We start from the raw sequence: 25,261 nt of genomic DNA on the forward strand, positions 1-25,261 counted from the left end.
AAAAGGAATCCAGTTAGACTACTGTAAAACTGCTACTTTTAATCCAGTGACACAAGACAACTTGAGGAATATAAATCTGTCAAAAAAGTTTAACAAAAATATATTCTTTAAATATGAAAGATACATATTCAAACAGAGCAACAGTCCTTAACCATTTTGGGTGGTAAAGCCCTCTGAAAAATTGCAGGAACCCACAGAAAGTAACACACACATTTCAACACACAATTTTACTGGGTTTATGGCACAGAGTTTTAATCCTGCCTACACGATAAAGTCACCTGGAAAGCTTACCAAAAATCCCAATGCCTAGACCCTCCCCTACAAAATCTGATTTAATTGGTTTGGGTGAGGTCCCAGGCAGCATTTTTTAAAGCTCCTTCAATAATCCTAACATAAAGCCAGAGATGATGACATCCACTATTCAAAAACTTCCTGAAATCTCTCCATAAAACCCTCTTCATTCACTTGCTCATTCAACAAAGATGTTAATTAATCATCTGCAACCTCTGGCATTTAGCCAAAAATTCTGAAGAGTCCTAGAGAAATGTAGTCCAGTTCTTTCTGTTTCACAGTCACCACGAATCAGCAGTCTGGCAGTCTGCCACTATGACGTGCATTATTAGAAAAATTCTCCAGGAGTCAAATACTAATGATTCTCACTTCCAAACTAATGTAACCTTTCACAAAGGAAGGTCACCAGATCACTGAAACAAACACAGAGGAAATGAAAAATGAACACAGTTTTGAAGTTTTCCTCTACTATCTCTTATTACAGCTCTTAAATGGGCTCAGGAAAAATGTAAAACATGGGGAGGCACGGGCCATAAAACATTGGCATTTTCAAATAACACCTTTGAGAGTGTTCTATTCTAAAACTATACAGAGCACTGTGATTCAGGAACAAGTGTTTAGTGAAAGGATAAGTGACGCAATGGGAGGAAAAACAAATAGCTAATATTCTGGAAAGTCATGCCACAATAAAATCGCAAAGATTAGAGAAATAAAACTACATTTACTTAACATTATTATAAGCACTGGCCCCAACAAGCTTTCCTACTACCCTCATCTACTCACCCCCATTCCAACATATGATCTACATATATACAAATACATATATGTCCTATTTTTTTATTAACAGACTCATTCTATAAATATTACTGTATAACTTGCTATTTATCATATACTTTGGAGATCTTCCCATAAAAGCATATATATATATATATACATACACATATGTATATACGCATATATATGTATACTCGTGTACATTTATGTATATGTATATATATATATATATAAATAAAGATATCTTACTCTATTTAAAACCTGCATCATCTGGAAAATTCTAGCTATAATATTATGTAATTATCATAATTCAACCGATCCCTTATTGATGAATATTTAGGGTGTTTCCAGTGTTTTGCCAAAACAAAAGGACTGTTTTAGGACCCTTACAGTCCTCAGACTCTATTCAAATTAATGTCATATACACTAAAATGTGGTTTCTCAGAAATCCACATTCATATGCAGATATTAAAATCCATATTGTACACCTGAAACTAATACAACACTGTATGTTAACCAAAAGAAAAAAAAAAAGAAAAGAAAATCTAACCTATGAATTTTGAAATATTTTTGTGTTTACCAAATTTAATAATTAATGAAAGTGACATAATATACCTTGTAACATAGTTTTCTTTTCATATTGAGTAACTATCAAAAAAGTATTTCCAAAAGCCCATGAAAAACTAAGCATCGTGCTTGGGCGTCCACCCCAAGCAGTCATTAAAATAAACAACAAAGCCAGTACCTCAAACTTGCTGTGTGCCAGGAACTATTCTAAGTATTCTACATTCATTCATGCATGTAAGCTTTACAACAACACTATGAGTTGGGGGCCATTATTATCACCATTTTATATTTGAGGAAAACGACACATACAGGGACTAAGTAATCTGTCCAGTTTCACAGAGGTAACATCATAATGTCAAGATTCAGAATCAGGCAATGCACCATGTTACACTTAGACCTATATCCTTGTTTACCTATAGGTTAAGTTCTAGAAGCAAAATTTCCAACTCAAAACATATGAGCAAGTCCAATTTGACGTATGTTGCAAAATTATACTCCAAAAAGCTTACACTAATTTATCTTTCTGCCAAGACATTGTAAGAAGGCTTATTTCTCCATACCCTCCATAACGATGTGTATTATCAAATTATTTAGTTCTTGACAATCTGGGAGAAGGAACAGCTGCCTTTTTAAAAATGGATATTTCTTTATTGTCACAGGACTATTGGTCATTTATATTTATTTTTCCAAAGCTATCTATCTGTTCATCTGTTTGATTTATTTATTTCTATTGGACATAATACTTCAACACATTGAACAACAAAATTAATAAATTAATGCCTCAAGAAAGAAATTAGCTCAACTTCAAAGCACTAATATTATGGTAAAAAGACTTTGCATCATATTAAATATATACATATGTGTGTATATATACACATATTTTGTGGATTTACCTTAGATTATTTTAACAGTGCCAATAAACACATTGAATAATTCATTCTTGGAATAAAATTCTTGAGGAAAATCTGCTCTTAAACTCATATCCTGATTTAGACCCTGCTCAGTGAAATGTAGCTAAAGTTTTGTCTCACCCAGGTGCCCCAATAAGATGTAAGCAATTAAATCTTCTATCACATTATCAAAGATTTATTATCCTTAATTTATGACATTTTTTTTTACTGCTTCATCACCATAATTAAGAAATAATGATTTATGTGCATAACTAGTTTTATACTCATTATACTCTGGAAAGCAATAAAACAAATTATTCTTTGGTCACAAAATCTCTTATTTTACATAAGCTTTTAACAGGTAGCTATTTTTATTTTGCCATATTACACTCCAATGTTTTTATACTCATTCTTTCTTGGTGTTTATTAAAATAAATTGACCGATTTTAGCATAAATACCTTGAAAGTATTAACCCTTGCAACCTTAAATATACAGTAAACATATTTTGATGAATAAATGAATAAATTACTTGGGAACGACATAATGATCAAAAAAACCCAGGAGTAATTTATGCCATATTCCTTCACCTAGCAGCACGGAATAGAAAAATGAAATTTGTCACTGCACAAGAAATGAGAAAGTCTACTATCCATTTTGTGCCATAAATCTACCCCTATCGTTATTCTCGACCTTGGCACTGTTGACATTTTCACCAGATAACTCTTCATTACAGATGACTGTCCTATGCACCGTAGGATACTGAGCAGCATCCATGGCCTCTACCCACTAGTTACCAGCAGCACCTTCCCATCTGACAAACAAAAATGTCTCCAGATATGGTCAGATGTTCCCTGGGGACAAAAATGACTCAGGGTAAGGATCACTGGTTTAAAGATGGCTAACATTTCAAGTATATATCTAAAACGAAAGTAAGACTCCCATGAAGGACTTCAAAATTTGGGAACAGCTTCAAGAATCCCAATATGGTTGCTAGAAAAACCTCCCTAATTCAGTATACTCCCAGGCCTCCCTCCCACTCAACAGTCAATCGACCATAACTTTTAAGCTTTCAGGTGATTCAACAAGTATTTGTTAGTTTCTTCCATTCCACTTGCTCAACTTTAAAGTTTTTAACCCTTTTCCAAGAACTAGTTGCAGGATCCGACCCACTCAGTTATTCATCTATAAAACCACAATATTACTGAACAATAGAAAGGAGATTGTTAAGTTATATTAGACGGGGACTTCTGGCTGAGTCTTTTGAGGTAAAGTGCCAACAATCCAGATGATATTATGTATCCAATACTGAAGACAAATGAGTACATAATCATTCCTAGCTGTGGTTCTGATCCAGAAGACAAGTGTATATAGTGCTTATTAATAAATGTTTTTCTGTTGCTCCTAAAAAAATTATTAATGGATGAGTTAAATATTTATTTATTTGAAAGAGACAATGTGAGAGCATGAGCCAGGGCAGGTGCAGAGGGAGAAGCAGGCTCCCTGCTGGGCAGGACCCTGGAATCATGACTGGAACTGAAGCCAGATGCTTAAACCACTGAGCCACCCAGAGACCCGTGAGTTAAATATTTACAAGTAGAATGCCTTAACTATGTTTTGTTTTTTCTTTTCTTTCCTTTCCTTTCCTTTTCTTTTTTCTTTTTTAAAGATTTCATCTATTTATTTGACAGAGAGAGAGTACAAGCAGGGGAAGCTGCAGCCAGAGGGAAAGGGAGAATGAGCATGTCCCCATGGGGCTAGGATCATGACCTGAGTGGAAGGCAGATGCTTAACCTTCTAAACCACCCAGGTACCCCCATTAACTCTCTTTTCTAAATTTAAAAATATACTATTGGTGGCCTCTAATACTTGAAAAGGACTGAAAAACACATTAAGATTTCTCAAAACTCCTTTAAACTATTTGGCAACAATAACAAGGTGAGAACTAATTTATTTAAAAGCCTGTAACAGAAGACATCCCTGCTCACAGAGAAAAGAATTCAAAGTCAACTTTTTATACTAAACACTCTGACACCTGAGTCTCTTCTTTATCACTCAATGTTCTCATTTCCAAAATGGTTCTGCCAAATAGTTTTAAGCATTGAACAGGAAAGAGAAAGGAAGGAAGGAAGGAAGGAAGCCAGCAAGGATGGATGTTAGTTAGTTAGTTTTGAAAAGCATGAACCAGTATTCCAATATAAGTAACTGGCAAGTGACTATAACATCACATAGAAATTTGATTTTCAGAATTACCAAAATTAGTGATCACAATGACTGAAGTTAATATATTTTTCCAAACATTTCTTTCTGACCAAACAACAATCAGTTCATTTTTAATTTACTTTTCATTACTTGCAAAAACTGAATTTTAAATCTGGTAAAGTACAACTATAAACAATAACACTAATTTTTTAAACTATTCAGATTTTCTAAATACTTACATTACTTGCAAACTTTCTGCTGTTAAATTATTCCACATAATTTCATTTGCCTGAAGATTTTCATTTTCTTCTAGTAAGGAAGTATCAAACTCAATTTCTTGCTCTTTAGCAGCCGTTGTTCTAATAAAGCATGCCAAATAATTTTGATCAATATGACTATACCATCATAATATATCTTAGTGCACACTAAAGGCAGAGTATTTGTTACCCAAAATTATGTTCACAAAATAGAATAAATACAAATAGAATAAATCATATTGTACCCCAGGCACTAAGATCTAGTCACATAATTTCAGCCTTTATTTCATTTGTGGAATATGGATATTAACCTGTTTTATTCCTGTCATAATGGTAATGAGTATACCTGGATAAATAATTGACGCATCATAAATTTAACATACATATGAAGTCAATATTATCATTATACAAATGTTGAAAAAATATATAATTTCATGAATTAAATACAGGTTTAAGCAATGATACAGTAACAACTGACAAATTTTAAATTTTAAAAAAACATAAAGATAATTATATAAATTAGTTATCACTGAGAAAGAACTTTGAAAATAATTAAAAGCAGATAAAGTAATCAGTAACATCATATGTCCTAACAAGCTCTTCAATATCTTATTTTAATTTAGTTAAATACTATGTAGTAGAAAACAATACTGTCACAAATACTGAAAGAAGAATGAAAATATTATACATACCTGTGAACATCTATGAAATTATTATATTCTGTGCTAGGGTCTATCTGTTCAACTGACATTTGAATCTCTTTATGGACATTCACTATTTCCTCTGTAACAAGACTGGTTATCTGGCTGTATTCATCAAATATGCCTTTTCTGAAAACAAAAATAAAATTTTACATTTTTAAGTCTTCATAAGAAACACAGGCCCAAAAAAGATTCAGAACAATAAACATAAGAAATGTAATACCAACATTTATAGATGGTGATTTTATGCACCACCTTATATCACATACCTGGATAGTTAAGGGATTATACAAAGGCAGAGATTAACAATTTACGTTTGATGTAACATAATAACTGCAAATGATCTAGAATAAGGCATTACCTTTTCCAACATGTATTTGACATACCCAAAATGTAAGGTCAGGTTGATCATTTTCTATTTCTAAAGAGTGTCATACAAATGCTCAAGTCCATTACATGGAACTGTGATCAACTCCTGTCTCTTAATGTTTCTCTGCAGTGGCTGCTTCTTCCTCAAATATTTGACCTCTTGGTTTTCTCTTGCTCCTGGGCCCTTGCTCTTTCCTGTATACTTAATTACAGAGTTTAACTCATTCTATATACCTTCAATGACATCAAGAGCTCTTCTCCTGACCTCTAGTCAGTATGAAAAATGTCACAAAACACATTAGCTTTATCTAATGAATACAAAAGAAAAACTACTCTGTAGCAAAGACCTGATCCCAACTTAAGAATGCTATGCTGTAATAATATACCACTGGTCAAAAGTGGCCTCAACAAGTGTGGACAGACAGGCTTATCTTGCCTTTTCCCAAATAAATAAAAGATATAGTTTGCTTTTCTTTTCTAAAATCATCACTCATAAAAAATTATTACTTAAAAAATCTCTCTTATTCAGTGTTCTCCCAATAGCCAAATACTCTTTGGGGTTTAAAAAAAAAAAAAAAAAAAAAAAAGACTCAAACTGCTTCAGGCAATGCGAATTTGAAATGATTACAGAAATCACCTGACAAATTTTAAAGAAAAGGCAAAGGCAGAGGAAATTTAAAACAGATTTAGTAAACATCCTTGGGGTTCTGACCACAGAAGTGAAAGTACTGAATGATATTAATGTAAATGACCCTATTTAGATAACTCTCATAAAGCAATACCATAATATGATGTGGAGATGATTATTAACATACACCTTTAGGACTTTAAAAAACAAATTCTAATGTTATTATGTGAATGTGACATGAAATTCAATTTCAGTGATATTATCATGCTTGAATATTTTAAATGCTGGAACTAAAACAATTTATTGTTAAAGATAATATGCTATAGGAAACTACTATGTCTCAAAAAAGACATCTAGGGATGATGTAGATGCCATTACTGAAGATTCATGTGAAGAGTTTGAAAAAATAATGACTCATGAAATGAAAGTAGGAAAGGAAGGATTTCTGAATCAAACTACATAATTTGAAGTAGACATAACTATGGGGTGCCTGGGTGGTTCAGTCCGTTAAACATATGACTCTTGATTTCGGCACAGATCATGATTGCAGGGTCCTGAGAGAGAGCCCGGAGTGGGGCTCAGCAGGGAGTCTACTTGAGACTCTCTCTCTCTCCCCGCCGATCCCCCCTCACCTACTCATGCAAGCTCTAAAATAAATATTTAAAAATTTAATAAAAAAATAAAGCATACATACATAAATTTATACATTAAATATTTTAAGGAGATATTTTATAATACCATTAAAAGCTTACATACCCAAGTGAACTAAAAACTTTCTTATCTTTTTACTGGGAAAATGGGAGATCACCTAAACCAGCTAATAAAGCAGATGAAGTCTACCAGAGTGGTTAACTTTTCCTATTGTATTGATATCTATGGTAAACATGTGTGCTTTTGACATACTGTCCAAAGTATATCATTAGCTCCTTGGAGGCAAAAATTGCAGCCATATCACAGGCAGCATGTTTTGCATACATTAGAACTTCAATAAACATTTGTTGATTTTGATCTCACACAATAAAAGCTGGCATATAAATCTTCAAAAAATTCTTTTCTTTGATGGAGCTAGAGAGTATAATGCTAAGTGAAGTAAGTCAATCAGAGAAAGACAAATACCCTATGATTTCACTCATGTGGAATTTAAGAAACAACTAACAAATAAAACAAGCAAAGGGGACAAAAGGGAGAGGCAGAGAAACCAAGAAACAGACCCTAACTAAGAGAACAAACATGGTTACTAGAGGTGAGGGGGTGAGGTGATGGGTGAAATAGATAAAGGGGATAAAGAATACACTCATCACAATGGGCAAAGATTAATGTATAGAATTGCTGAGTCTCTACATTGTACACCTGAAACTAATAATCACAGTGTATGTTCACTATACTAGAATTAAAATTAAAAACTTAAAAAAATTATTTCCTTTGGACTACTCAGTCACTCAATATTTAAAACACTACCCTCTGAATATAGATACTCACTTCTTAACACTTGTGAACTAATGAATTTTTTTTTTACCTAAATTTCCAGCTAATGGGAGTAGAATAAAAATATACAAAAAGAAGGACCATTTTTAGGGCTAGCTGGAGGGCTTAGGAGATGATAATAAACTGAATGGACACCAGAAGTGAAAATCAAGCAGGACAAGGTAAAACAGATCTGTCCATTGGCCTGGATCAATAATGAAGTTCACAAAACACAGACAACTTCTAACCAAAAGCTTACACAGGAGAGAAAATAACATTAATTAAATTAAATGAAAATACAAAGTACAAAATGTAACTTACAGTGCTTTTATCATTTCCTCTTGCATCTTTTGTAAAGAGTCCAGAAGCAAAGGAAGTGTGGTGTTATAATACTGATTCTGATGCAGCTGTGCCCCTTTCAATGCCAATACATACTGATTATGCAACATATGAAGTTTCATTGTCGCTTTGTCATATCGTTCCTTGGCCTTTTCGGTTTCTTTCCCTGAAAGAAACATTGAAGAAAGTTTACAAGGAGATAAAAAAGCTTTATCTTCTCCACATGCAAACTAAGTGACCACTATTTTATATTTCACACATTTTAAGAATAATAATAAAATTTTATTGAACATTCACTATATTTTCAGTTCTATGCAAAGTACTACTAATTTGCCAGTACTATGCACACAGGCTGCTATGAAGGAGGCATATATTACAGTAAATGTTTGGTGAATGTAGATTAATGTATAATTTTTTACAAAATTATACAGAAAAGTGATCCTTCTCATTTTCAAGCAGCTCACACCAAATTGGAACAACAATGCAAATGAAACTGTATAATCAAGGAAACAGGAAAGTTTATAAATATAATGTTAAATTTTTAGGTCTGTATTTGAGGTATCAATAAAGACAAGGGGAGTCAGAGGAGGCTTTGTAGAAAAACCAAACATGGGGTACATCCAGGAAGGTATAAAAAAGACAGAATGGACAAAAATTCCTCCTTTTCTTCCTTACATTCAATGCATATTATGAACTGATCACCACCACAAGAACTCTGCAAAACATTAGGAATTCAGTACCCAGCAAAACCGAGTCCTCAACCTAGAACCCCTGGTCTGGTGAATTGGAATACTGAGGGAAAATATGTTGAGAATAAGTGAAATGACATAGGCAAGCAAAGAAATAAGCTCAAAGAGGGCAAGTTTCAAGGAAGTGAAGGCGTTATGTCTATAGAGGTAGGGCAACTTTAGTTGTCAAAGACTTGAAAATCAAGCAGGGAAATGTAAACTTGATATGGGAGAAGTCCAGGAGATATTGATAATATTATGAACTAAAACCTTTTGGGGTGACTTTAGTGAAATCGTTCAGAAAGTATTTACAGATTGACAGTATAAATGACTCTATAAGTAAAATTTTTAAGCATGTCTTCAATTTTTGGTGCAAACTGAACAAATATATCTTGTCAATTATTTAGATTTAGGGAATAAACTTTTCAAAATGTTTATTAATTTTTGCCCTCTTTCCAAGCATAATCCTCCAAATGAATCTTCTCCCAAAAAAAGATCTATGTTGAGAATTTTTGATGACACAGGCTCCCCTCTGCTGCCACTCTGTTTCGGTGTGGCACCCATCTGAGTAGTCCCTATATGTAGGAGTTGGAAAAGCATTCCCTGTTGGAGGATGTCCTAGCCCAGGGCCGAAAGCAGAGAAAAAGTCAGTGTTTTGGGGGAGAGAGGAGACTGCAGACCTTCAGATAGGCACGGGCAGGGCAACAGAGTAAGAACAGTTCCCTTGCCTTTGTCATCTCCCCTCCAATTCTCAGGTATGGAACCACATCTAGCTGGTAAAAAAGGTAATCTTTCTGGCACACTGGTAGATCTCTGCTACCTACAAACTCTACTGGTTCCAAGTACTAGAGCCACCACGGACTTCTAGGGAGCTGCACGTAATTATTTTACAGAGCATAACTCTCTAGCCATAGTCCATTAGCCAGCTCCTCCACATGGGGATATTACCCAAGTTATTTACAAATCGCGGCCCGAGACAACCTATTTTATGTTATAAAATAAAGAACTTCTCAAAGAGAAAATATTTTAATCACCAGAGTATCTTTTCTAACCCTTCTCTGGAAACGGGCTCTAATGCCAGACTGGGAGGATGGGAGTATATCTATTAATTCAGCTCTGATCTGAAGGGATCAGAAAAAAATAACATGAGCTACTACAGAAGTGGCTTTTATCACTTTTTGACTACAGCTCATAGGATAATATATTTTATGTCATGAGCCAATAATCATATACATTTTTAAATATGTAATTAAAATAAACTCATGAAAGACATCCTTACTATCCTTACTATGAAGGATGCCCTGTGATTTCAAAAAATTCTATTATACTTGATTTTTAATTTTTTTAAATCTTCATTGAAAAACCAATAAACGTTTTTGCCTCAGTTAATACAAATCCCTAGAGAAATTTTTACTCATTCTGTATGGCACAAGGGATAATCTTTTTAATGTCACAATTACAAATCACTTCAACAATACTAATCATGAATGATATTTAAGATTCTCAGGAACACATTCCCTTACATGTTCAATCATTACAATCATTTTTTACATTGACTACTATATTTATTTTTCCATAAATATTGCTACTTGGCATCCTTCTTGCAAAAATACATTTCAAAAAATATCCCAAGAGGGGTGCCTGGGTGGCTCAGTGGATTAAAGCCTCTGCCTTCAGCTCAGGTCATGAGCCCAGGGTCTTGGGATCGAGCCCCACATCAGGCTGCCTGCTCTGCAGGGAGCCTGCTTCCTCTTCTCTCTCTCTCTGCCTGCCTCTCTGCCTACTTGTGATCTCTGTCGAATAAATAAATAAAATCTTTAAAAAAAATATATATATATATCCCAAGAGTCAATATAGCTGACACATCTATGGCCAGCCTCAGAACCTCCCTCTAAAATAACAACCCCTTTTCCTCCCTAACTCCACAAGTCAGGACAAGACTCCTAAATGAAACTAATACCCAGGAGCCAAAGCGCATACCCGACTAAATGGAAATCAATGTTTCAGCTGGGAGCCAACTTACATTAATGTCTGAAGGCGACAGAAAAGTCCACAAACACATACTATAGAAGCTGTCAGAGCAGCCCTTTCAAGTCCCTTTCTTTCGTTCTTTTTTTAATTTCATTTATCATTTTTAAGCTAGTTTATGGACACTTTACTTAAAATTTGGCAAAATCTGACAAGAGTTCAAAAAGTCATATAAATTACACAGACAAATTGATCGCAAGTAATAAAGACATTTTCTAGAGTCTAAATATTGCTAAGAAGAAAATAAAGCAAGCATTTTTCAGTCAAGAGTATTTAAGTACTGTGTTCTAACTTGTTAATTTTTATCATAAATTCAAAAATTATGATTATGTAGTAAATTCAATTAATTCCATATTTTATGTCACTTTTTAAAAACTATTTCTTTTTATATGAACTCTATTATTCTTAATTAAGTACTTGGATTTTTTAGTGTAACTTCACGAGTCAAGCTCTCCACACAAACATTTTCATGTAGACATTTTAACCACCCATCTGTCCTCCTATTTGCAGATTTTTTAAACTGCACATCTGTCTTTCTAGGTGGTGATGATGCACTAAATAGGCAACACTCAGCTAAGATTTTGTAATCTAAATTAACATTAGAAAAGTTAAGAATTTCTCACATTTTTTTCTTTATGACAAACAACCTGAAAAAGGCTGTAACAACCAAACTGAATTATCAACAGCTTATCAGTGGTCATTAACAGAATTTACAGAAAATTAAATGCCTTCGAAAATATCCAAGTCTGAATTCATTACATTAAAATACTACTACTGGGGCGCCTGGGTGGCTCAGTGGTTTGGGCTGCTGCCTTCGGCTCGGGTCATGATCTCAGGGTCCTGGGATCGAGCCCCGCATCGGGCTCCCTGCTCCGCAGGAAGCCTGCTTCCCTCTCTCTCTCTCTCTCTCTCTCTCTCTGCCTGCCTCTCTGCCTACTTGTGATCTCTGTCTGTCAAATAAATAAATAAAATCTTTTAAAAAATAAATAAATAAAATAAAATAAAATACTACTACTAATAAAGTTTTTAAGAAGAGCTTTGGGTTTAAAACTGAATTTAGATATATGTCTTAGTAGGTTTTTGGTTTGTTGCTTTTGTACTCTATAGTCTACATACATGTATGTATTTGGTTATAAGATGTACTCCTGCATGCACATGACTGATCAGCCTATCTATATCTACCTCCCACTTTCCTTCCCCTGTAGAAATCAACAAAAAGTTTCAAAAACATGTCCACCTGCCATCATTTGGAAAGGAATTCTATTATATTTTTTCCTGATTTGTTTTAAAATAATTATTTAGGTCCCATGAAAACTATATAATTCAAGATAGTAGTACTCTGTGAAAACCAGTTACAAAAAAATTTTTTCATTCCATTCACTTCTTAAATACGTTGCAAAAAACTAACACGATTCTTGCAACATAGCTTCTTTTACTTTTTTAAGATTTTATTTATTTATTTGACAGACAGAGATCACAAGTAGGCAGAGAGGCAGGAGGGGGTGGGGGGGTGGTTTGGAAGCAGTCTCCCCACCCAGCAGAGAGCCCAATGCAGGGCTTAATCCCAGGACCTGAGCCTAAGGCAGAGGCTTTAACCCACTGAGCCACCCAGGCGCCCCACCACATAGCTTCTTGGTGCAGAATCTTTCACATCACTATTAACCTTTCCTAACTTTTAAATGACTACATTTGAGCTTAAAATTAATGTGAAGTATGCAGAGCCAAGTAAATTTTTACTGACAGACAAAGAATTATACCTCTGTTGCCATATGACTTTTTTTTAATGATGAGAGGCATCGAAGCAGGGCATGAAGTTGTCTATGTGTCAATTAACAGGGAGGAAAACGTCCCATTTTTCCTCCTCCACATAATGAAGTTCACAAAGAGATTGAATTATAAGTCTTTTGCCACCACTTGCTGACAAATCTGTTTAATGTTTGTAATAACAGAGTGTATATACAACATGTCATGCCATAAACAATATTATGAAGCTAGCAAAACTCAATTATGTAAGTTTGACATTTACAAGAGACAGGCAAGATTACTCATTAAGCTAGCCTAGAAAGTCAAGTATTTTTTATTATAAATTTCAGAAGTATTTACCATTTGTTAAATATTATGGTGGAAAGCCCCTGATAATAAACGAGAAGTGATTATTTTCACAAAGTAGAATGCCTGCAAGATGACTTTACTTTCATTTGGGTAACTGACTACCATCTTACATTTTTCCTTCCTTTCAAAAATTCCTCCTCAACTATACGATTTCTACTTATTACTCTGAGCAAGAAGAAAATAAACAAGAATTCATCCTAATGTATGAGTTACTTGGGCCAAATGTCTACAAATGGTTTTTCACATCAAAGTTAAAATTCAAGTATGACATAAAGGAACAATGAATGAGCTACCTATTTTACTCGACACTATTCAGACAAAAAGCAGACTTAAGAAGTCAGGATTTTTTTCTCAGCTTCTCCTTGATTAGCTGTGCAACTCAAGCAAGTCTCATAACCTAAATTTTAGCTTCTGATTTCCAATCCTGGGAGTTAAATTATCTGCCCTTATCAATTCACTGGGTTGTGAATGGAGACTAAATGGCCAAAAACTATCAATATGCAACAGCAAAGGCTAAGGAAGACACAGAATTTGGAGAGCTGAAAAAAACCTTTTGATCATATGCTCCTATAAAGCATTAAAAAGTACAACAGGTATATCCACACTGTGCTATTTTTAATAAATTTCATGGCACATGAAAAAACTGATACATCAATCAAGAAATATTTGCTGGATGTGTTATGGGCTCTAAAATGTTCAAGGAACTAAAACAGTATTTTTTTTAAGATTTTATTTATTTATTTGCCAGAGAAAGAGAGCACAAGCAGGGAGAGCAGCAGGCAGAGGGAGAAGCAGGCTTCCTGCTGAGCAAGGAGCCCAACGCTGGACTCTATCCCAGGACCCTGGGATTATGACCTGTGCCAAAGGCAGATGCATGACCAACTAAGACACCCAGGCGTCCCTATAGTGGTATTTTATTTAAAAATTGAGCAAAATACCTTTACAGAGTAAGCTCTCTTAACTGTGCTATATATTTCCTTGCATATAGTGACTGCTAGATTCAACTGACAACAACTTTTTAATAACCTGCAAATTGAATGATATGTCATGTGCAAATCTATATTCCATAATCTAACAAAGCTGTGAAGGAGAGGGTTCTGGATAGATGTAATGAAGCAACAGCATAATTCTAAATTTCTAACATAGCACCTGAAAATTTAATAAAAAACAAAAAGAAAAAGAAATAAGCCCACATCCTTAGCAAAATAGGCAGAGAATGTCCAAATTTTAAATTGTCTACGAGTAGAAAAACAAACACCAAATCTCTGCAAAAGATCTCTCACCCTCCCAAGCAAGCCTGCATGGGCACCAAAGGCTGTTCTGGCGGGGGGTGGGGGTGGGGGGAGAAGGGAAGAAGAAAAAAAAAAAAGAGAAAAGCTAGCAGTGTACTTAAAGACTGATCAAAAAACATTATCAGAAGAAGAAAGTTCATTCCACATGTGAAAAATACTGGAAAAGCATAATGGCAGATCACAGCACTGACTGCAAGAAAGGGAACTAAAAGTACATGTGAAAGGCAAGGGAAACAGTCTTAGAAAGGTAATACTCCAGGGGGAGAAATGGTTAAAATGAAGAAACTTTGGAAACTATGAAGTAAAAAAGAAGCAAGAAAAGACACAATTCTGCAGGAAAAAAAAAATGAAAATCAAAATAGGTAAATAAGGGGCGCCTGTGTGGCTCAGTCGGTTAAGCATGTGCCTTCGGCTCAGATCATCCTGGGAATGAGCCGAAGTCGGGCTCACTGTTCAGTGGGAAGCCTGCTTCTCCCTCTCCCTCTGCCTGCTGCTCTGCCTACGTGTGAGATATATCTCTCTCTGTTAAATAAATAATATGTTTTTAAAATATTTTTTTAAAAATAAAAGGACACAACAGTCTTTATCAAGAGCATGAAGGTTATAAGATTTTACTCTACGTGCAAGCTAACAATTTAGCCTGCCTCAACTTCATGGAGGTGGGCAGAAGACACAAGCCTCCTGGGACAGAGACAAAGGACAGTTTATTTCTCATAGTAATATCAGTAGCTAGAGTATCATCATTCATCAGTGGAGGAAAACACATTAAACCAAGTCAAATGACAACAAACTAGTAGAAAATGTATTTACCATGAATAACAGATAAAGGTATATTCACTCTAGTACACTAAAAATTTAAGGGGAAAAAAAAGATCAAAAACTTGAAAGAAAAATGGGCAAAAGACAATCCACACACCAAAAAAATACTTTAAAATGGACTTTAAACATATAAAAATAGTCAACCTTACTCCCTCACTCGTAATAAAAGAAATGCCAAGTAAAATTAAGAGATGCTATTTTTCACCAAGCAAATCGGCACTCTGTTTTGGCAAATGTGTGGAGATACAGATACACTTATACATTTCTAATGGGAATGCAGATTGGTACCTTTTTTTTTAATAAGATTTTATTTTATTTATTTGACAGAGAGGGATGACAAGTAGGCAGAGAGGCAGGCAGAGAGAGAGGAGGAAGCAGGCTCCCCACTGAGCAGAGAGCCCGATGCGGGGCTCGATCTCAAGACCCTGGGATCATGACCCAAGCCTAAGGCAGAGGCCCAACCCACTGAACCACCCAGGTGCCCCAGATTGGTACAAATCTTTATAAATTCTATAAACTACACACAACATTTATCTTTTACACCTGCAATCGTACACTTCTAGGAATTTACATTTAAGATATTCCTCTAATGATTAAAAAAAAAAACCCACACAGGTTATTCATGCTAGTAAATGTATATAACTGGAAAAATTAGAAAAAACTGTATGTCAATATACCGAAAGTACTTGAATGAACTTACAATGAAGTGTTATGCAAAAGTTAAAAAGAATGAGATATAAAGCTACAAACTTAAGTATTATGATTTTTAGGATAAAATATCAAATAGAAAAGCAAAATGAAGAGGAGTATCATAGTATGACAGTTTTTGTGTAAGAAAGAAATAATTAAAGAAGATAGAGTTCTCTAAGTATATAGTTTTATGCAGTTCTGACTTTTGGAATCATTAATTTTTAACCATTAATGAAACAGATAAAATAATAAGAGAGGAAAAAAAAATTTTAAATGGGATACAACAAAACAAGTGAACCAACCTACACTTCTAGTGAATAACATAATCACACTGAAAAGAGTGGGAAAGAAAAGAATTAATCTAAGTAACATTGGAAACAATATTTGATTACAATGAAAAACTAAAGACAAAAGAGCTCTAAAGAAATTATGAATTGCAGTTTCTTTTTTCAGAGGTATGAGTCAGTATTCTGAAATTATTTTCTGTTATTTTAGGATTGAGCAAGTAAGTAAATAGACTGTAACTAACAGAAGCCAGATTTCCCACTGTCAGAGAAAGAAGTTGCAAATACATGAATAGGAAAATACAGAATGAACACATGGCATTGGACTAGAACCAGAGTATCAATATAAACTCTTCAGTTTTAGTATAGATAAACAGACAGAAATTAGGAACAGATATACTTGTGTGCATGTATGTATATACATTTGCTTATTTCTTATCTCTGTCCATTGAGGGGACCTTTACTGCAAAACTACTGAAATGGTTTGTCTGTACCAGTGATCTCCAGTTTCTTTTCTCTCATTCTTTCTTAAACCCATCCCATTTTGGCTTTTCCCTTTACTACAATATTGAAACTGCTCTTTTCAAAGTCACCAATTACCTACACTTCACAAAATCCAAATCTTGGTCCACATCTTATGTTCTAATACTGCTTTAACCTAACTGATCTCTTGTTCCTCCCTGAAATTCTTTCCTCCTCCATTTGACTTCTAGAATAACACATTCTTTTGGTTTTCCTTTTTTCTTGGTGTTCTTTACAATTTCCTCCTCATTTTCCTGACTTCCTAATGTTGGGCTTTGTCTTAGGACTCTTCTCTTTCTTATTTTAACTAACACCTTTGGTAATGCCATCTAACAGCATGGCTTTAAATACCAACTAATATTCAAGTTTATATTTTTACTACAGACCTCTCCCAGGAATTCTCTAGAGCTAGAGATTCAAGTACAAACTTGTTATCTCCACCTAGATACCTAATAAGAATCTAAAAACCAAACTCCTGATTTTCACTTCCAGATCTGCTACTCCTGCGTTCTTCTCCATTTTAGTTAAAAATAATACCATCCTAAGGCATAACAACAACAACAACAATAATAATAACACCATCCTTCCAGTTGTTCAGGCCAAAAATCTTGAAATCATCCTTGAATTCTTTCTCTCACACACTACACCACATTTATCAGCAAGTCCTTTAGGCTCAATTTTCAATATACACATTCATAAATTCCTATTTCTGAATTTGCCTACCACCTAAAATTATTTGTAATCCCAAAATTCAAGATCCCCAAATCCCAAAATCCCCAAATCCCACATTGTGCTTTCCAGGCCAATTGCAGATATGCACATGTGCAGAAAATAAAGGAGTCCTTTGATACACATCACATGTTCCCATCAAAAAGGTTATGGTTGCCTTTTTGTTTCAGTTCCTATGCTGTAAGCTGTCCATTTTGCAGTCTATTTAGTTCCACACTGCCTGCATTTCTTGTGCTTTTAATTAATGATTTTGCTATCTAAAATGGCTAAACATAGGGCTCAAGCATTGTCTAGTATTATGATCAAGAAGGCTATAATGCTGATGATTCACAGACCTGTACCCCTGAAGCAAATAATACATTATATGTTAATTTTTTAAAAAGAAGGCTATAATGTGCTTTAATAGAGAAAATATGTGGGGCACCTGGGTGACTCAGAGTGTTAAGCCTCTGCCTTTGGCTCAGGTCATGGTCACAGGGTCCTGGGATTGAGCCCTGCATCAGGCTCGCTGCTCAGCAGGGAGCCTTCTTCCCTCTCTCTCTCCATCTGCCTCTCTGCCTACTTGTGAACCCTCTCTCTCTGTGTCAAGTGAATGAATGGAATCTTTAAAAAAAAAAAAAAAAGAAAAGAAAATATGTGTCAGATAGCTTTCTTTAGTCATGAATTTTAACACTGCTGGCTTTGAGTTCAGTGTTAATGAATCAACAACATATATTAAAGAATATGTCTTTAAAGAGATACACACATAAAACAGGATGATAAATTGGGTCAGTCATCAAAAATTCTGTGACCTGGGGGGCCTGGGTGGCTCAGTCAGTTAAGTGTCTGCCTTCAGCTCAGGTCATGATACCCCAGTCCTGGGATGGAGCCCCAAATGGGACTCCCTGCTCAGTGGGGAGTCTGCGTCTCCCTTTGCCCCTCACCCTACTCATGCTCTCCCTCTCAAATAAATAAATAAAATCTTAAAAAAAAAAAAAAAATGTTGTGACCTTGCTTATAGGAACATAACCCCTTATGTTATACCCAGTAGGAGCAATGATTCAGTACTCAGCTAACACTAAGTCAGTGTTCAGAGTAATTTCACAGAACATAACTATTGTAAATAACAAGAATCGACTGTATATCCAGAAACTGACCACTTCTCACCACCTCTGTTACTACCACCCCAGGTGCAGGCAAGCATGAGCCTTTGACTGGATTAGGTCAATAGCCTGGAAGTAATCTCCTTACTTCCATCCTCCCTACACCCCTCCTAGTCTCAACAAGGCTGCCAGAATCATCCTATTAAAATGTAAATTAGTTCATATTACTCTTCTGCTCAAAACCCACCATGGCTTCCCATTTTATGACAGAGTAAAAGCCGAAGTGTTTTCAAAGAATGACCAAAATCCTACAAAATCTGGGCCTCACTTGCTTCTCACCATCACTCTCCCTCTCTGATTTCATCCCATATCTCTGTCTTTATCAGTCCCCCAGTTAAGCCACACAAGTATTTGTACCACTGCTCAAATAAGCCAGACATGATCCCATCTCAATGAGTTTCCTTTGGACAATTCCCTCCACCTGTACTACTCTTCCCTTCCTCACTTCCTTCACTCTTCACTTATTATGTCTCTTTCTCCATGAAGACCGACCTGATCATCCTCCCAACAACTATCCACCAACCATGCTTCATTTTTCTCCATGGTACTCATCACCATCTAAAAAATTATACATTTCACTTATGTGTATTAATTAGCTATCTTCTCTAAAATGTAAGCCTCAGAGAGGAAGGAATTTTTGTATGGTTTGTTATCTACGATATTCCTAGTGCAAATAACAGTGCCTGGCACATTGAAAGAAAATATATAAATTGATATAGTTCTTACTATTAAAAAATAAATTTAAGCTTAAATAAAAATTTTTACAAAGTTAAAAGTTATAGAAAGGTTACAATTTTACCTTCTGCATCTGTTTATATCATCTTTCTAGTAATCAAGTCCAAAACTAATATTGTTAAGGAGCTCACCTATAAAATATAGAGGAAAATCAGCCAAAGGATATCATTTTTCTTAATCTCTTTGTATGTGAAACTTAGCTTTGTTTATTCAATAAAACTATGAAAAATAGGAACAAATCAAATTATTGTGCTTTAATTTTAATTTTAGGAAGTTATCTGCAGAAAATAAATGAATCATGTAGCATATCACATTCCACGTAATATTTCAGCATCTAATGAGAATATTATAACTGTCACTTCAATTTCTGCAACTTTAACCCAATGCAAATTAGATTAACAATGAAGAATGTCATTAGTCTTTATGACCTTGTAAACTTCCTATTGTATTAAGCTCCATGCAGTGAAAAGCATTCATGCCATAAGTTAGCTGCTGATATATCATATATTAATAAGTAGGTCCAAAAAAAAAAAAGAGAACCTCTCTCACTTTCAAGCCACATCAATAGAAGTGATGATCAACAAACACAGCTTGAACTGAGCTTTGGTCTTTAGCAAGTTCTGTATCCAAAATGGATTTCTTTCCTTAGGTTGAACTGAGAAATAAATATGAATTTCAGAATATTTGTCTAGAGGACCTCCATATATCATGCATATAAGATTCTAATTTTTGGAAGTCTCCAAGATTTAGAGATTATTGAACAGGAAGGCCAGCTGCCATTCTTGTTGGACTAAAAATGAGAAAATCAACTAAAGAGGCTTTAAAAAGTTTTACTCATTTTTTTAAAATTTGGATTTATTTAAACATAAATTTAACCATCTGTCTCAAATCTGGACTCATTTCAAACTGGTTTTCATAATTAAAGTACTCTAAAGAGACAACTCAATGGATCTAATCAATTTTAATTGGCTATAAAATACCACAGAACTATTCATAATGCATGAAGAAGCAATTTAAGAAAATCTACTTCCCAATTACAGAAAAATTTACTTTTGAATGAGACTTGTAGCTAGCTCCCCACAGTTCTAGCAGTAGGTATCCTCTTATTCTGTCTGCATAGGATAAGTGAGGGCTGTAAATAATCAGGGAGTTTACAAATCTCTTAGCACTCTGTTTTGTTTCCCATAAAGAAAGAAAATTTGAAGGAGAGTTTGTTTCCCTACTCTTGTTATAAAAGTGGGCGAAGAGAGCTCCTTTTAAATTTTGCTAGACTGACTGTTATGGGCATGTGTAATGTGGAATAGCTCATCCTATCTTCTTTTTTCTGAATACGATGTATGAAAAAGCAAAAGCATTCAGACTTCCACTCATGTATGAGAAACCCCCACAAATGTTATTGTGGGTATTTTGAGGCTTGGTAAATATAAAACCCTAGCATAATGCTAGCCACACAGAATCAATTAAATAGGCTATATAAGAATACATAACCATAAGAGTTATTTTGAACATCTTTTCTGTTAGTTCAGTACATCTTCAAGTAAACTATAAAACTGCAAAGGAAAACTGTATTTAAATTCACTTAATTCAATACCATAAGGTTCAATATGGTATTGCTTACCTTTTATAAAATTACCATACATTTATCCTTAAAAATATTTTTAACTATGGAAAAAAATGCTACGTGCCATATGAACAAAGGGACTGCATGTAGGTATACAAGTAAAGGCTATGTGTATTTTTTATAACACGAACAAGTGGAAGATTATAGTGAAATAAAAAAATCTGGTAATGAATAAACTCATACAACTCTTAGAAAAAATGAAGAAAAATGATGAAATCCACTAAGATTGTAAACTTACGTTAAAATGTTAAGTAGATACCTTTTAAGAAAAAAACCCAAATCATAATTATTCAGGCATAATACACAATGCCTGAAATGAAAACTATGTTGCATGGGATTAAAGGCAGATTAGGCATTGTAGAAAGGAAGATTAGTAAATTTATAAACATAGCCATAGAAACTAATCAAAATGAAACAGAAAGAGGGATGCGTGGGTGGCTCCATTGGTTTAAAGTCTGACTCTTGATTTTGACTCACATCATGATCTCAGGGTCCTGGGATGGAGCTCTGCCTCTGGCTCTGCGCTGTGCAGGGAGTCTGTTTGAGATTCTATTTCCACTCCCCACCCCTCCACCTGGTTTTCCGTTGCCCCTCCCCCTAAACTCTGCATTCGCACTCCTTCTCTCTCTCTTCTTTTAAAATAAATAAATGTTAGAGAGAGAGAGAAAAAGAAAGAAAGAAAGAAAGAAAGAGGGAAAAAAGACAGGGAAAAAAAATGAAGAGTATCAATAGGCTTTAAACAACTACAGGCAACCTAGTATATGTGTAACAGGAGTCTCTAACAGAGTTAGAGAACAGAGATGGGGAGACAGAAAATATACATGAAGAAACAGTGGATAAAAGTTTTCCAAATTTGATGAAAACTATAAATTCTCAGATACAAGTGGCTCAAAAACCACAAAGAGAGAAAAAAAAAAAACTACAGCAATATACATCATGAACAAATTGCTTAAAGATCTGAAAAGGAAATAAAATGCCAAAATAGATTTCTATACCCAACAAAGATATATTTCAAAAACAAAGGTGAAATGAAACTTTATCAAGCATGCAAAAACTGAAAGAATTTATTACTATAGATTTACATTACAAGAAGCATTAAAATAAGTCTTTCAGACATAAGTAACATGATACCAGAGGGAATACAGAATGCTAGAAAAGATAGCTACATAGATAAATATATGAGCTGTTCTGTTGTAATTTTTTTAAAAACTGACCAAATAAATACAAAAATATTAACAAGGTAGGGTGGACTTTACGACATATGCAAAAGTAATATATATTACAACAACAGCAAATAGACCAGAAGGCTATACCATTGTAAGAGTCCCATGTTAAAAACAAAACATTATAACACCTGAAGATATACTGTTAAAGATAACATAACAAAATAAAAAGTTATAGGTAATAAGACAACAAAAGGGATAAAATGGTACCTTAAGAAAATATTTCAATTCATCCAAAAGAAGGCAGATAAAATGAAAAGGAGACTAAAGAATAAGTGGAACAAAGAGAAAACAAACTGCAAGATGACAGATTTAAACCTAAAATTACCAAAAGTCGTATTAAATATAGTCTCATCATCCCCATTAAAATGTAGAGATTAACAAGACAAAAAAGCACAACCTTACTACACGGTGCTTATAAAGCATGTAACTCAAAAATAAAGACTGAAACAGATTAAAGAATGAAAAAAAGATATAACACGTAAACACTAATCAAAGTAATGTATAATCATGGCTATACTAATATCAGGTAGAATAGATAACACAGCAAAGAATACTACCAGGGATAATAAAGATCATTTCATAATGATAAAGGGGTCAATTCATCAAGGGATATAATAATCATAACTGCTTATTTACCTAGTAACAAATTTTCAAACCACATAAAGCAAAAAATTGACAACTACAACAAGAAATAGACTAATTCACAATTACAGTGGGAGATTTCATTTGCCCTCTCTCAATCATTAATATAACAAGTAGATAGAAAATCAGTAAGAACATAAAAATATCAAAAAATACAATTAGCCTACTGGACAAGCTGACAGTATAGACCACTCTAACCAACAGCAGCAGAATACACATTCTTATCAAGTAGTTATGAAGCATTTATCAAAACAGACCATACTGTGGGCCAGATAACATATATACACAAATTTAAAAAAATGAAGTCATAAAAAAAATCCTCAGATCAAAATGGAATTAAATTAAAAATAAAATATTTAAACATCTCTAGAAAAATGCCAAATGTTTAGAAAACTAATCCAAACACTTTTAAATAACCTATCGAGCAAAGAAAAAAAAGAAAAGGGAAATTAGAAAGTATTTTTAATCAAATGAAATGAAAATGGTGTATGAAAATTTCTGGAATGTTGCTTAAACAGTACTTAGGGAAATTATAGCACAAAATGCCTGTAGAAAAAGACAGCTCTCAAATCAATGATCTTAACTTCTACATTAAGAACTTTAAAGGAAAGTTTTTTTTAAGTTTTTTGTTTTTTTTTTTTTGACAGACAGAGATCACAAGCAGGCAGAGAAGCAGGCAGAGAGAGGAAGAAGCAGGCTCCCTGCTGAGCAGAGAGCCCAACAGGGCTCCATCCCAGGACCCTGGGATCATGACCTGAGCCAAAGGCAGAGGCTTTAACCCACTGAGCCACCCAGGCGCCCCATTTAAAAATTTTTTAAATGGTGCAAACTAAGCCTAAAACAAGCAGAAGGAAAGAAAGTAAATAAATATTAGAGCATGAGTCAATTAAACAGAAAGCAGAAAAACAGGGGGAAAAAAAACCAATAAAGCCAAAAGCTGATCTTTGAGAAAATAAAATTGATAAACCTCTAGCCAGAATGTTTAGGAATACCAGTATCATAAAACACCAGTATCAAGACATAAAATACCAGTATCAAGAATGGGAAACATAAAATATCAGTGTCAAGAATGGGAAAGAAGTCACCACAGATTCTACAAATTAAAAAGGTCAATAAGGAAAGATGAACAATTTGATAGCAATAAATCCAACAACTTAAGTGAAATGGACATTTCTTTGACAATACGACCTATTAAAACTCAAAAAGAAACAGATAAACTAAAGAGTCTACATTAATCCAAAAAAATTGGTAGTTTAAAAATCTTTGCCAAAAAGTAAAAAACAAAAACAAGCAGACCCAGATGGCTTCACAAGTGAATTCTACCAATATTTAAGAAATACTTCCAATTGAACCCAACTGAATACAAATCTTTCTAAAAAGTTGAATAAGAAGTAACCATTCACAGAATAGCATTAGCTTTATAATAAAATGAGACAAAAATACAAGAAACAAAGATATAGATAAAAATTATGAAAAAAAAACTTAGCCAACCATATTCATCAATATTTAAAAAATGATAGTGCATCATACCAAGGACTTTATCCTAAGAATGTGAGATCAGGTGTAATATTTGAAATATGAAAATCAATCAAAGCAATTCCTACCAAACAAAAAGAAAAAGAAATATTTATCTCTATAGATACTAAGAAAGCATTTGACAAAATCCAGCATCTACTCTGAAGCAGGAATAGAAAAAAACTTCAACCTGATAAAAACTTTGAAACTATAGCTAATTTAATATTTAATTTTGACTTTTCCCCTAAGTTCAAGGAAAAAGACCAATAGCTTTGCTCTCTACCTCTATTCAACATTATACTGGAGGCTCTAGTTAGGGCAATCAGGCAGGAAAAAGAAAAAGCTATCAAGATAGGAAAGAGAAAGTTAAACTTTCTTTACTCATAGATAATATGATCCTATAGGAGTTCTTTTGTGAGGTCATTTACTTTTTACTTTTAATCTTTTAAAATTTTTAAAAATATTTTGTTTATTTATTCGACAGAGAGAGAGGGAACACAAGCAGGACAAGCGGGAGTGGGAGAGGGAGAAAGAAGCAGGTTCTCCTCTGAGCAGGGAGACAATATGGGGCTTGATCCCAGGACCCTGGGATCATGACCTGAGCCAAAGGCAGGCACTTAACTGAGCCACCCAGGTGCCCCTCATTTATCTTTTATATGGATAAATGTGACAGAAAATTTTGCCAACATTTACAGG

The 25,261-nt window shown here is 34.2% G+C and overlaps 1 protein-coding gene across 7 annotated transcripts in view; it reads right to left on the reverse strand.

Moving 5' to 3' along the window:
• The window catches only part of FER (FER tyrosine kinase), a 468,361-nt gene that overhangs the window by 359,839 nt on the left and 83,261 nt on the right, over positions 1-25,261 (reverse strand). For 5 of the 7 annotated variants that reach the window (XM_032335588.1, XM_032335590.1, XM_032335589.1 and 2 more), the window contains 3 exons: positions 8,463-8,646; positions 5,672-5,809; positions 4,962-5,081 (listed from right to left, as the gene is read on the reverse strand). In XM_032335588.1, the coding sequence (XP_032191479.1) occupies positions 4,962-5,081; positions 5,672-5,809; positions 8,463-8,646 (442 nt within the window). Of the gene's footprint in view, positions 1-4,961; positions 5,082-5,671; positions 5,810-8,462; positions 8,647-19,625; positions 19,693-25,261 lie in introns of those variants that run through there. The other 2 variants (XM_032335592.1, XM_032335596.1) reach the window with 2 other exon arrangements.

The sequence above is a fragment of the Mustela erminea genome, chromosome 3, assembly GCF_009829155.1.
Source record: "Mustela erminea isolate mMusErm1 chromosome 3, mMusErm1.Pri, whole genome shotgun sequence".
NCBI classification, from domain to species: Eukaryota; Metazoa; Chordata; class Mammalia; order Carnivora; family Mustelidae; genus Mustela; species Mustela erminea.